We start from the raw sequence: 15,384 nt of genomic DNA, 5'->3' as shown, positions 1-15,384 counted from the left end.
TAGGACACACTTAACCCCTTCCTCACCCCCTAGTGGTTAACTCCTTCCCTGCCAGTGTCATTTACACAGTAATCAGTATAAATGACAATGGTCCCAAAATAGCGTCAAAGGTGTCCGATGTGTCCGTCATAATGTCGCAGCCACAATAAAAATCGCCGCCATTACTAGTATATCTCTTCCGGGGCTGTAGTGGTTAAAGTAGCGCAGCGCTGAATAGCAAAAAAATGACCTGAAGAGGGTAAAACCTTTCCGGAGGTCAAGTGGTTAAATCTTTATGTTGGTGTGTTGTTTGGATATTATATACATAGTGGATCGCTGAGTCAGCCTTACATTGATACGCACCAAACAGAACTGTATTGCTCTTTATTATATTATATTTAAACCATACAGCTTATATACCTAACCCGGTTTTAGGGTTTTTGTTGTAACTGATTCATTAAGTAAAGCGGTTATAATAATAACTTCTTGAAAATAAATAGAAAAACTGTTAATATATGTTTAAAATTTCAGTTTATATATATATAAAAAAATATATATTCCAACATTTTTGTATAACACATACAAACATAGAGATATATGTCCTATGTGCAGACAGAATTTCCATACATAGAATCATGTAGGATCACCTATACCAGTGATGGCGAACCTTGGCACTTCAGATGTTTTGGAACTACATTTCCCATGATACTCAACTACACTGCAGAGTGCATGAGCATCATGGGAAATGTAGTTCCAAAACATCTGGGGTGCCAAGGTTCGCCATCACTGACCTATACAATGTATTCATAGTCAGAGTAGAGAGAGCATGAAATATTGACAGCTTGGTGATTAAAAATTTTTGCAATGAAAAGAAAAAAGGTTAGATTGAAATAATTCAAGCATAAAGAATACGTAAACCCAACATCTTCCTGATATGTCCCTGCTCTACCATGTACTTGTATGCGAAAGTCTCCTGTTCTCTTTATATTGCTTCCTTTGTGTGAAATCCCTGGTGTTCCTGCCAGTCCCTCTGATTTCCTATTACAAACTGACCATACTAGGAATAAGAGCACAGTATGGTCAGTTCTCTGTTCTTGGAACCCAGCCTGCTCTCCTCCAATGATGAGACGTGTCCTGACACACCTGCCCTGCACTGGGCAGCTCAGTGTGCTGATATCCCCCCCCCCCAGCTCTTATGCAGCTGAGTACAGAGGGAAAGTGATCACTTATAAAAAAAAAAGGAAGGGAAGGGTATTTATAAAGGGGTAGATTCAGGTACATTTGCGCATTTTTTACGGAGGCGCAGGGCAACGTTTTTGCCCTGCGCCCCCCCACAAATTTTCTGCGCTACCCGCGATTCACGGAGCAGTAGCTCCGTAAATTGCGTGGGCGCTCCTGCAAAATGCCCGGCGTAAGCGCGCGCAATTTAAATGATCCCATAGGGGGCGGGAATCATTTAAATTAGGCGCGTTCCCGCGCCGATCGTAGAGCGCATGCTCCGTCGGGAAGGACGTCATTTGCTTCAAAGTGAGCGTGAATGGCGTCCAGCGCCATTCACGAATCACTTATGCAAACTACGTAAAGTTCAAATTTCGCGACGCGGGAACGACGGGTATACGTAACATTGGCTGCCCCTGCTATAGAAGGGGCAGCCTTACGCGAAAACCGCCGTACGCAAACGATGTAAACTGCGTACGCAGGGCTCGCGTAACGTTGTGAATCGGCGTTAGTATGCAATTTGCAAACTATACGCTGAGCACAACGGGAACGCCACCTAGCGGCCATCGCAAGAATGCAGCCTAAGATATGCGGGCATAAGAGCCTTATGCCGCGCATATCTTAGGCTGCAGTCGGCGTAACGAGGTTCCTGAATCAGGAGCATTCGTTACGCCGGCGCAAGTAAGCAATTGCGCTGCGTAACTATGGTTACGCAGGCGCAATTGCTCTCTGAATCCGGGCCAAAGTTTTTTATATCTGCGTTTGATGGCATGGCACACCCTAATCACCCCATGTACATTAGCATTATCCAGGGGCGGCACCAGGTGGGTGGTTGGGGGTGCCAGTGGCCAGTGTAAATGCCCCTATTATATTAAAGGCTAAGTTCAACCCTAGAAAACTTATTACACCCGTATTTAGGGCGTAATATAAAATTGCCCCAATCAACTGTCTCCCACTACCAGAGCCTCCTCCCTGTGACTGCAGGTGGCGCTCATGTGCGTTTAAACTTTGGGGTGCACACCCTAATGCAATAGGCTGCGCACACCTATGTATACAAAAAATGTACTCCTTTGGTGTAATAGCCGATGTAAAAGGAACAATACAAGATTAACAAGCTTCTAAACCAAAAAACAAGATATTAATATTTTGCAGCTGATCAGTCTTTGGATGGGGTGACTGCATTCGTTTGCATTTTCAGGCTTTTTTTCTCTGTGAATAACACACTTTCTATCTCTGGCTAGCTATGGTCACTCCTCTACTACATAGATCCCAACTGTCCCTGATTTGGAGCAATGTCCCTCTGTCCCTCTTTCCTCCTCAGTTGTCCCCCATGTTGGTCTGATCTATAGAGTTGTATATAAAATAGACTTGTTATCTATCAAAAATTGTTTCCCAACGCTAAACCTTTCATCCGATTTCTAATTTGCTGCATTTGTCAATTCCAAAACCCAATATAAAGGAATAGTAGTGGTAAAAAAAGCCCTTGTAGGTTTAACCAATCTTTTTTCTGTATAGTGCCTATCAGAGCCAGCGGCGCTTTCCGAGTACAGCCCTCGGCTCCCGGATGTCTTATCCTCAGGACGTACGGGGGGTGCGTTCCTTGGATAAGACTGACGGCCGTCTCAGCCAATCAGGTTCCCCGATTCTGGTTATCGGTAACCTGATTGGCTGAAGCGTCACCAAGGTGGGATAAGACATCGAGGGACGTGGAAGGAGTAAGGTAAGTGCATTTTACAGGGCACAGCGGCAACAATGGGCAGAGAGGCAACAAAGGGCACAGTGGCATCAATGGGTACAGTGGTGACAAAGGGCACAGTGGCATCAAAGGGCACAGTGGTGACAAAGGGCACAGTGGTGACAATGGCACAGTGGTGACAATGGGTACAGAGGTGACAAAGGGCACAGTGGCATCAATGGGTACAGTGGTGACAAAGGGCACAGTGGTGACAAAGGGCACAGTGGTGACAATGGGCACAGTGGCAACAATTAAAGGGCACAGTGGCAACAATGGGCACAGTGGCGACAATTAAAGGGCACAGTGGTGACAATTGATGGCACAGTGGCTATGTTTGATGGCATGGCACAGTGAATGCGTTTGATGGCATGACACAGTGGTGCAAATTGATGGCACAGTGGCTGCGTTTGATGGCATGGCACAGTGGTTCAAATTGATGGCATAGTGACTGCATTTGATGACATGGCACAGTGGTGATAATTGATGGCACAGTGGCTGCGTTTGATGGCATGGCACAGTGGTGATAATTGATGGCACAGTGGCTGCGTTTGATGGCATGGCACAGTGGTGACAACTGATGGCACAGTGGCTGCGTTTGATGGCATGGCACAGTGGTGACAACTGATGGCACAGTGGCTGCGTTTGATGGCATGGCACAGTGACTGCATTTGATGGCATGGCACAGTGGTGAAACTTGATGCCACAGTGGCTGCGTTTGATGGAATGGCACAGTGGTGACAATTGATGGCACAGTGGCTGCGTTTGATGGCATGGCACAGTGGTGACAATTGATGGCACAGTGGCTGCGTTTGATGGAATGGCACAGTGGTGACAATTGATGGCACAGTGGCTGCGTTTGATGGAATGGCACAGTGGTGACAATTGATGGCACAGTGGCTGCATTTGATGGGCACAGTGAGGCTGTAAACATTTTTTTTATCGTTTGCGCCCCCCCAAAAATTTTGAGCACCAGCCGCCACTGGTCCTATGCATACATACTTTTGCTAATAGGTGTCCCCCATTTCCGTCTCAAAAAGTTGTCCATGAAAAACCCCAGATTGAACTTCAAACATGTCTGCCTTTGTTGATCTGCATTTCCTGGGGGACGGGTGGATTAGTAGTTTACAGAATTAGGATAACATTGTTTTACGCTTCCAGTTCAACTCCCAGGAAGTGACAAGGACACTGCATTTCTGGCTGGATCAACCGGTGTTTTCTGTACTTGCTAAAAGTGCTCTGAGCCTGAAACATGCAAAAACAAATGCAGCCGCCACATCTAAGGACGGTCACGTTGCAAAATGTTACATGTTTGTTCTTGGGTTTAAAGGGGGTTGTAAAGGTAAAAAAAATGTTTTGTTCCTAAATAGCTTCCTTTACCTTAGTGCAGTCCTCCTTCACTTACCTCATCCTTCCATTTTGCTTTTAAATGTCCTTATTTCTTCTGAGAAATCCTCACTTCCTGTTCTTCTGTCTGTAACTCCACACAGTAATGCGAGGCTTTCTCCCTGGTGTGGAGTGTCGTGCTCGCCCCCTCCCTTGGACTACAGGAGAGTCAGGACGCTCTCTACCTTGCAGATAGAGAAAGGAGCTGTGTGTTAGTGGGAGTCCTGACTCTCCTGCAGTCCAAGGGAGGGGGGCGAGCACGACACTCCACACCAGGGAGAAAGCCTTGCATTACTGTGTGGAGTTACAGACAGAAGAACAGGAAGTGAGGATTTCTCAGAAGAAATAAGGACATTTAAAAGCAAAATGGAAGGAGGAGGTACCGTATTTATCGGCGTATACCGCGCACTATTTTGCCCTGAAAATCAGGGCAAAATCGTGGGTGCGCGATATACGCCGATACCCGCTTTCCCGCCACGAGTTTGAATACTGCGCCGGCATATACCGAGCGCAGTACACTCGTGAATCTTCGGGCAGTCTTGGCGCCTCTCGCACTGACGTCCTGTACGTACAGGACGTCAGCGCGACAGTTGCCGAGCCTGCCCGAAGATTCAGGAGTGTACTGCGCTCGGTATATGCTGGCGCAGTATTCAAACTCGTGGCGGGAAGGACGCGAGGACGCCGCAGAAGGACGCCGGACCCGCCGAAGAGGACGCCGGACCCGCCGAAGAGGACGCCGGACCCGCCGAAGAGGACACCGGACCCACCGCAGAAGGACGCCGGACCCGCCGAAGAGGACACCCGAAGCCGCAGAAGGACGACGGACCCGACGAGGCCGCCGATGGACGCTGCGCAAGACACCAAAACTGTAAGTACAAAAAAACAAAAAAACTTTTTTTCCACAGGATTGGGGGCCACTTTAGGGGTGCGCGGTATACGCGGGAGCGCGTTATACCGCGATAAATACGGTAAGTGAAGGAGGACGGCACTAAGGTAAAGGAAGCTATTTAGGGAAAATAAATTGTATCTTTACACCTCCTTCATATCGCCTTTATGTTTTAGTTTTCAATCTGTTTTTATTTAAAAAATTGAATATCGCCTTTATGTTGCCTCGATGTTTTGCGCGCTTTCTTGTTTCGCCGTTTCTGGAACGCGCCAAACAAGACAATCAGAAACGGAGAGCCGGTTGTAAGGTGCAGACTGGGCTCTTCTTAATGAGAGCCCCTCGGTTCCGGCCCTGGTGGGGTTTGGTATCGGTGGTCCGTCTGTCAGAGCTGGGGGCTCGGAGGTTTTCAGGTGAACGTGGCTCCTCATCATGTCTCTATAAGTGGTGACTTCAGAATACGAAGCCGATGTCGCCCGATTCATCCGGGGAACCAGGAGCTGAGGCGCGCTCCCGGGATCACCGTCCAGCCTCCAGAAGTCCGTCCGGTAAGTGCTGGTCAGAGGCCTCTGTCTCTTTAATTCCTCCTCCATTGGCTTCCAATATATGAAGTTGTAGGACTCCCTGTGCTGCAGGAGCTTTTTCTTGCCCATGCCCTTAGGGAAGGAAAAATAAGACACTTTGTTATACAGAAGCATTTGTGGAAGAACTGGAATAAGATTGGTGACCGGGCCACAAATATAACCAAATACAACCAAACACAACCAAATACAACCAAACACAACCAAATACAACCAAACACAACCAAACACAACCAAATACAACCAAACACAACCAAATACAACCAAATACAACCAAATACAACCAAACACAACCAAATACAACCAAGTACAACCACATACAACCAAATACAGCCAAATACAACCAACTACAGCCAAATACAACCAAATACAACCAAATACAACCAAACACAACCAAATACAACCAAGTACAACCAAACACAACCAAATACAACCAAATACAACAAAATACAACCAAATACAACCAAATACAACCAAATACAACCAAACACAACCAAATACAACCAAACACAACCAAACACAACCAAATACAACCAAACACAACCAAATACAACCAAATACAACCAAATACAACCAAACACAACCAAATACAACCAAGTACAACCACATACAACCAAATACAGCCAAATACAACCAACTACAACCAAGTACAACCAAACACAACCAAATACAACCAAGTACAACCAAACACAACCAAATACAACCAAATACAACCAAATACAACCAAATACAACCAAATACAACCAAATACAGCCAAATACAACCAAATACAACCAAATACAGCCAAATACAACCAAACACAACCAAATACAACCAAATACAACCAAACACAACCAAATACAACCAAGTACAACCACATACAACCAAATACAGCCAAATACAACCAAATACAACCAAATACAACCAAACACAACCAAATACAACCAAGTACAACCAAACACAACCAAATACAACCAAATACAACAAAATACAACCAAATACAACCAAATACAACCAAATACAACCAAATACAGCCAAATACAACCAAATACAACCAAATACAGCCAAATACAACCAAACACAACCAAATACAACCAAATACAACCAAATACAGCCAAACACAACCAAACACAACCAAATACAACCAAACACAGCCAAACACAACCACATACAACCAAATACAACCAAATACAGCCAAATACAACCAAATACAACCAAATACAACCAAATACAGCCAAACACAACCAAATACAGCCAAACACAGCCAAATACAACCAAATACAACCAAATACAACCAAACACAACCAAATACAGCCAAATACAACCAAACACAACCAAATACAGCCAAACACAACCAAACACAACCAAATACAACCAAATACAGCCAAATACAACCAAATACAGCCAAATACAACCAAATACAGCCAAACACAGCCACACACAACCAAGCACAACCAAACACAACCACATACAACCAAACACAACCAAACACAACCAAACACAGCCAAATACAACCAAACACAGCCAAACACAGCCAAACACAACCAAATACAACCAAACACAACCAAACACAACAAAAATACAACCAAACACAGCCAAATACAACCAAACACAACCAAATACAACCAACACACTGCAGAACTTTACACACTGTCACCCCCTCCCTGTCCCGGGCCAATTTTCACCTTTCAGCGCTGTCACACTTTGAATTGCGTGTTCATGCAACACTGCACCCAAATTATAATTTTTATAATTTTTTTCACACAAATAGTGGTATTTGGTGGTATTTAATTATCACTGTTTTTTTTTTTTTGCTAAATAAACAAATAACGGCCGAACATTTAAAAAAAAAAAAAACGTTTTCATAGTTTGTTATAAAATTTGCAAACAGGTAATTTGTCACCTTCACTGATGAGGCTGCCCCGATGGGCACTAATAAGTATTAATGATGGGCACTATGAAAAATGGGGGAACTAATGCGCAAACCAACAAGGGATAAAATATACTAAAAACTTAAAAAGTAGCAGCCACCTAAAAAAGTGTTCACACACTTAACCTCCCTGGCGGTATGATTCTTTCAGAAAAAACATGCTGAAAGCGGTACCATTATTGGCAAGGAAATTTGGCGTTTTATATTGTAGGTCTGTCATTTTTAGGAATAACTCACTTAAATCTGACCAAACAAGCTTCTAATAGGCATCCCGGGTATGACATTTTTTTAAAAACAAAATGATAAATTATAATATAATAAATAATTATAAATAATTATAACAAATAATAATATAATTATAATAAAAATTATTCAATAATGTAATCAAATCAAAATCACTGAAATTTGCTCAGTTGCAGAATTGTTGCTGTCATTATTTTTTTTTTGTTATGACGAATTTCCCCACAAATCGCTATCGCACAATTCTGCAAGTGATTATAATTTATTATCGCTGTTTTCTAGCTGATCTAAAACTATTTTTGACATAAAGGGACACTTTTGGTTGCTATGGACAATCTACAGTTTGCAGGGAGAAAGAAACGTTTTTATTATATAAAATAACATGCATGACACAGGACAGGCCACTAGGGACAGGGGGGGGGGGTGTTTTTTTACATACAGTACTGTAATCTATAAGATTACAGTATACTGTATGTATAGTGTTTGTTTACTTTTTTGAATTTGGCGCCGTTCTCCGTCCCCGTGCGTCGTAACATCGCAGGGAACGGAGATCGGCGTCACACGGAGGCACTGTGTGAATCGAGCGAGGTCCCGCTCGCTCACACAGCGCGGTGGCATCGCTGGATCCAGGGACAAGGTAAGTAAAACTCCCTGTACATCCAGCGAGGCGAGCCCGAGTCTGACTCGGGGTTACCGATCCTAGCCCAAAAATCTCACCCCGAGTCCGACTCGGGAACACCGCCCAGGAGGTTAAGCCTCATACACTCGGGCCAGAATCTCGTCAGGAAAAAAAACGTTGTTTTTCCTGACAAGGTTCTTGGCAAGCATCTCTTGCCGCCCGAGTGTACAGACACTCCATTCAAAAGAACAGCGGTGACATCATCGCGTACGACGAGCATGCGCTCGTCACATTCGATGCCGTCGCCGCCATCTTGCTACACCCTACCTATGCCTAGGAAGCTACCGTGCATGCGTCAAAGTCATTTCGAGCATGCGCGGGTTTCCACGGCGACAGGGAAGTATACAGGCGCTCGGGTTTATCGGCAGGAAAACACGACGAGAAAATAGAGAGCAGGTTCTCTATTTTTCTCGTCGAGATTCTGGGCAGTTTTCTCGCTGGTTCTTGCCGAGAAAACCGAGCGCGTGCCCGAGGCTTCAGACTGCATTCTCTTGTATGAATGGATTGAAATCGGGCTGGTCCCTGCTGAACCGGACACATTTCCATCCCTCTATGGCCAGCTTAGGTATGTCATGAATATGAAAATTACCATAAATTAATTGCAGATAAATGCCACATAAACACAACAAAATGAATACTTTCTGATCACTTACAATGATTTCCACCTCATCATTATATTCTATTTACAGTAAATGAGCCACCCGTGTGTGAAAGGCCCCCCCCCCCTTCTGTTTTAGAAGATAATCACTACAGTAATTATCACCGCTGCTAATAATTCCCACCGAGCGACTCTCTCCCTTATCACCAGCTCCCTAATTATCACCGCGCCTGGAATCAAAGCCGTCACCTTACAGCAAGAAATGTCATTGTCGCATGGAGATTTTGGCTTTTCTGTTCAGCCTGCGCTTTGTAGAAAGGCTGTGCAAAAAAAAGAGAGAGGCTAATCTGCATATTAAAGGTGAGCAACAAATTTAGGGCCAGATTCACGTAGAGCGGGCGCAGCGTAACGTAACCGGTTTACGTTACACCGCCGCAAGTTTTCAGATATAGTCCCTGATCCACAAAGCACTTACCTGGAAATTTGCGGCGGTATATCGTAAACACGTCCGGCGCAAGGCGGCCCAATTCAAATGGGGCGGGTACCATTTAAATTAGGCGCGCTCCCGCGCCAGACGTACTGCGCATGCTCCCGTCGCAGATTTCCAGACGTGCTTTGCGCGAAATTTCGACGCGCCGACGTTTTGTGAATCGCGACGTGAAAAAAAGACTTGCGCCGGGAAAAATAAAAGATAAAAAAAAAAAATCAAAAGCGACGCGGGAAAGACAGGCATACTTTAACATGGTGGAGTACTTTTACACCATGTTAAAGCAGCCCTATCTTTGCGACGGAAATCTAACACTAGCGACGCCGTAACGACGGGAAAAATCTTCGTGGATCGCCGTAACTCCTAATTTGCATACCCGACGCTGGTTTACGACGCGAACTCCCCCCAGCGGCGGCAGCGGTACTGCATCGTAAGATCCAACAGTGTAAAACAATTACACCTGTCGGATCTTCTGGCTATCTATGCGTAACTGATTCTATGAATCAGCCGCATAGATAGAACAAGAGATACTCCGTCGTATCTCCTTTGTGAATCTGGCCCTTAGACTTTGTCTCTTAACCACTTTAGACCTGGACCATTACACAGGTAAAGGACCTGGCCAGTTTTTGCGATTCGGCACTGCGTCGCTTTAACTGACAATTGCGCGGTCGTGCGACGTGGCTCCAAAACAAAATTGCCGTCCTTTTTTTCCCACAAATAGAGCGTTCTTTTGGTGGTATTTGATCACCTCTGCGTTTTTTTTTTTTTGCGCTATAAACAAAAATAGAGCGACAATTTTGAAAAAAATGCTATATTTTTTACTTTTTGCTGTAATAAATATACCCCAAAAATATATATAAAAAAAACATATTTTTTTTCCTCAGTTTAGGCCGATACGTATTCTTCTACATATTTTTTTTGTAAAAAAAATCGCAACAAGCTTTTATCGATTTGTTTGCGCAAAATGTATAGCATTTACAAAATAGGGGATAGTTTTATAGCATTTTTATAATTTGCCTAGAGGTAGCACCGGCCCTGTGTGCACACCTATGCCGCTAGGGAGGGGAAGAGGTAAGTGAACCATAAACATGAATCTTAACTAAAACTAGCAACATAAAACTAGGATGCAGATAGTTTCACCAATAGGGATGAGCTTGGGTTCAGCTCCAGGCTCAATCAAAAGCCAGAATTCAGCTGTCAGAGCCGGGCCAATAAGCTATGGGCAGAACATTCTCCACCCCACAATTGCATGTGCAAAAAGGGGCGGAGATTCTTGTGACATTTTTTACCTAATAAGGCCACATGGTGGTATCTGGTCAATGTTTTTGACCTTGACCTAATAAGGCCACATGGTGGTATCTGGTCAATGTTTTTGACCTAATTTGTCCACATGGTGGTATTTGATCAATGTTTTTGACCTAATAAGGCCACATGGTGGTATCTGGTCAATGTTTTTGACCTAATAAGGCCACATGGTGGTATCTGGTTAATGTTTTTGACCTAATATGGCCAAATGGTGGTATTTGGCCAATGTTTTTGACCTAATAAGGCCACATGGTGGTATCTGGTCAATGTTTTTGACTTAATAAGGCCACCTAGTGGTATTTGGTCAATGTTTTTGATCTAATATGGCCACATGGCGGTATTTGGCCAATGTTTTTTTTTGTTTACAAATTTGGCCAATGTTTTTGACCTAATATGGCCATGTGCTGGTATTTGGTCATTGTTTTTGACCTGATAAGGCCACATGGTGGTATTTGGTCAATGTTTTTGAGCTAATAAGGCCATATGGTGGTATTTGGTCATTGTTTTTGACCTAATATGGCCACATGGTGGTATTTGGTCAATGTTTTTGACCTAATATGGCCACATGGTGGTATCTGATCAATGTTTTTGACCTAATATGGCCACATGGTGGTATTTGGCCAATGTGTTTGACCTAATAAAGCCACATGGTGGTATTTGGTCAATGTTTTTGACCTAATATGGCCATGTGCCCCCTACCTTTGCAGGGAATATCCATTCCGCAGCTAATTGGTCCAGAAATGACAGCTGCCTTCTGGGTTTGGCCAAGCCCAAGCTCAGCATTGACAGCTCCCTGTATTTTTATCCTAGAATGAAACAATACTCCTGATTTGTTACTCCGGGCAGCTGCAACAGTTTTCTCTGCGGGAGCAAATCAACTTTTCCATTATGCAAACGTAAAGTAAAGCAATGCCTGATTATATAGATAATTAGCTTCTCTGTGGCTGTGTAGAGTCTGCATGTCATGCCGAAGAATGAGGAGCTATAAAAATATGTACTTAGGGAATGCGTAGTGGAAGGAAGAGGCTCGTTTATTACTGTTTGTAATCTCCGGGGCTGAGAGCTGCAGCTTACTGCTAGGAAATTAAATGCCCAATTTAGAATTCAAACACACAAACCTAATCAATCGGCACCAGGGACAATGCTTCTAGAGGGTTATGGGAAGCGAAGGGACACGCCGAGGTGCGCACGCGGTACACTAACGCCGTGTGATACATTCAGTCCTCTGTGATGAGACTAATTTACTGCAGTTGCCAAGGAGAAGCATTAAGGGTGGATTTTGCTGGCTGGTACAGTCAACTTCAGACGAAGGTATCTTCAGTAATGGTCCTTTCTCAGGCAACTAACACCACTGCGTTTTTTTTTTGGGCAGGTCCATCTGCAGGACCTGATGGACGTGAAAAAACGACGAGAAAAAATAGAGTAGGTTCTAAATTTTTAATGCCCATTTTTCGCGTTGAGAAAAATGCTCTGGAGCCCACACACAATACCCCTTCACGACGATATACGTCGGCAGAATGGCACGGCTGGGCACAATCACGTACCTGTACGTGTCTCTTTAAGCCCAGCCGTGGGGTCGCGAGCGCGCCGCCGGCGGTGCGCTCGCAACCCGGGCCGAAGCTCCGTGACCACGCCCACCGGAGCCCCACCGGAGCTGAAGAACGGGGAGAGGTGATTGTAAACACACCTTCCCCGTTCTTCATTATGGCAGTGTCAGCGATCGTCTATTCCCTGATATAGCTAAAGACGATCACTGATGTCACACGTCCAGCCCCGCCCCCCTACAGTTATAAACACTTATGAGGTCACACTTAAAGCCTACAGCGCCCCCTAGTGGTTAACTCCTAAACTGCAATTGTCATTTTCACAGTAAACAATACATTTTTATAGCACTTTTTGCTGTGAAAATGACAATGGTCCCAAAAATGTGTCAAAATTGTCCGAAGTGTCCGCCATAATGTCGCAGTCACGAAAAAAATCACTGATCGCCGCCATTAGTAGTAAAAAAAAAAATATTAATAAAAATGCAATAAAACTATCCCCTATTTTGTAAACACTATGGGGTAGATTCACAATGGAGATACAACGGCGTATCTCCAGATACGCCGTCGTATCTCTGAGTCTGGATGGTCGTATCTATGCGCCTGATTCATAGAATCAGTTACGCATAGATTTGTGTTAGATCCGACCGGCGTAAGTCTCTTACGCCGTCGGATCTTAACTGCATATTTACGCTGGCCGCTAGGGGCGTGTACGCTGATTTACGCCTAGAATATGTAAATCAGCTAGATACGCGAATTTACGAACGTACGCCCGGCCGAGTTACGCTGTTTACGTTAGGCTTTTCCCGGCGTAAAGTTACCCCTGCTATATGAGGCGTATATGTGGCGTACCAATGTTAAGTATGGCCGTCGTTCCCGCGACGAAATGTGAAAAATTTACGTCGTTTGCGTAAGTCGTCCGTGAATGGGGCTGGACGTCATTTACATTACCCGTCGAAACCAATACGGCATATGCCCCTGTTGAAGGCTTCTGTGGCCGAAACGCGTCGGGTAATGCCATTGAGCACCCCATATTGCTTCACCACGTGATCACCTTTTTTATGTCATTTTTACATGTATGACTTTTATTGAATAAACCTCGTATTGGTTTTATTGACCTGCGCTATTGGAGCTCCCTTTTCTTTTATTTTTTAACTTCATCCCATGGTCTGACTGGAGCTTTAGCCAAGTCCATTGTTTGCACCCCTGGATATACGGCCTAAGGATCTCATCCGGAATCTGTTGCGGTTCTACAGTACGTCGTTTGAACATCGCTGGTTCCCGGTGCCCATGCCAGTTGGAGTCTCAACTACAACTTCCATCCTCCACCCGGTTACAGTGGTCCCGGTTTCCAAAAGACCACAACGCCCTTTTGACTCTTTTGCTGTATAGTATCAGAGTCCAACTTATCTGGTAAGCGTATTTACACCTATCATATATCTGATGTGATTGCCATTCTCACAGATTTCTGCAGACAACCTGATCACCTGTTTGTTCTTTCAATCATCGGAAATCAGTCCACCCTACACCCTTCACCAATTGTTCAATTGATGTTCACTTCAAGTTCTTAATAGAGACTTGGTTATGTTCTTTTGTTATGGAACTTTATTTTTGACTATTTAAAAGTCATCTGATATGTGCACATGCACTAATTAATGTTGGTGCCTCACCTGGTATCTTTACATTGTATCTTTAGCGCTACATTTTTTGTCTATTATCTTTAAGCTTTGTTTGTTTGTATGTAGCAGCTTATTATTATTTTTTGTTTAAAGTTAGCGCAGTGTTTTCTCTATTTTGCAAATACCACCAAAAGAAAGCTCTATTTGTGGGGAAAAAAAGGACGCCAATTTTGTTTGGGAGCCACGGCGCACGACCACGCAATTGTCAGTTAAAGCGACGCAGTGCCGAATCACAAAAAGGGGCCTGGTCCTTAACCTGCAAAATGGTCCGGGTCTTAAGTGGTTAATGACCAATTTAAAAAACTGCATTTTTCTCGTCATGAAAAACGGTCGTGTGTACGCGGCATTAGTGTAAATGTATATAATCTTAGTTCCCAAAAGTGACATTTTAATACTTACATTCTCAAACGAAAAAACAGAGCTGGGGAAAATATGACGGTTGTCGTGTCTTGAGAATGTATGCTTTACTGGATTTTCCTGGGAAAAAAAAAAAACAACCCACAGGTAAGTACATTAAATATAATAAGTGTCGTCGCAGGGAAGGTGACGGTCACAATACAACGCTTTGCAGGATACCTTATTAAAAATGGAATCTAACCTAGCCGCATATTATCTCTGCAGGATAATGGTTTTAATATTATTACCTTCAAAGCATTCATTATAGCAATGACATTAGTTGGCTGCATACTGTACACCCACCGCAAAGACTTGGCAAGGTTAGAGGGCAATATTGTTATTATCAGCAGGCATACCGCATGCAGGAGTAATTAAAATCGAAGCAAGTTTCACGAGGCATTCATTTTCTTTTATGCTAAAAATATTTCCTCCTAATGTAAAGGGAATACATGTCCCCGGCATTTAGATTAATGGATGAGCTGCTGTTCGCCTTGTATACAATACTTGCATTGACTGAATTCTTAAAAAAAGAGTAAACAAATCTGAATATAATGGCACCTGGTCTGCCCACTGCAGCAATTAGGATCCCCTTACACCAGGGGTGCCCAACCCGAGCCTTCTGATGTAGCCCATGAAGGGAAGTGCATGCCCAGGGTCGGCAACCTGTCGATCGTGATCTGGCCTTGCCAACCCGCCATTCCCAGAGCATCAGAGTGCAGTGAGCCGGTGCCCGCGATCTGTCGATACGTGCCAGCCATCGAAAAAGTGCCC

At 44.1% G+C, this 15,384-nt stretch overlaps 1 protein-coding gene across 1 annotated transcript in view; it reads right to left on the bottom strand.

The window, feature by feature from the left end:
* Positions 1–5,280: 5,280 nt before the first annotated feature.
* Positions 5,281–15,384, bottom strand: part of C7H3orf84 (chromosome 7 C3orf84 homolog) — a 30,057-nt gene continuing 19,953 nt past the window's right edge. Inside the window, exons 3-4 of the mRNA XM_040358592.1 lie at positions 14,617–14,694; positions 5,281–5,854 (exon numbers count right to left, since the gene is read on the bottom strand). Of these exons, the coding sequence (XP_040214526.1) occupies positions 5,417–5,854; positions 14,617–14,694 (516 nt within the window). The 3' untranslated portion in view covers positions 5,281–5,416. The remainder of the gene's footprint in view (positions 5,855–14,616; positions 14,695–15,384) is intronic.

This window comes from Rana temporaria, chromosome 7, assembly GCF_905171775.1.
Source record: "Rana temporaria chromosome 7, aRanTem1.1, whole genome shotgun sequence".
NCBI classification, from domain to species: Eukaryota; Metazoa; Chordata; class Amphibia; order Anura; family Ranidae; genus Rana; species Rana temporaria.
This window is presented reverse-complemented; position numbering and strand designations above follow the sequence as displayed.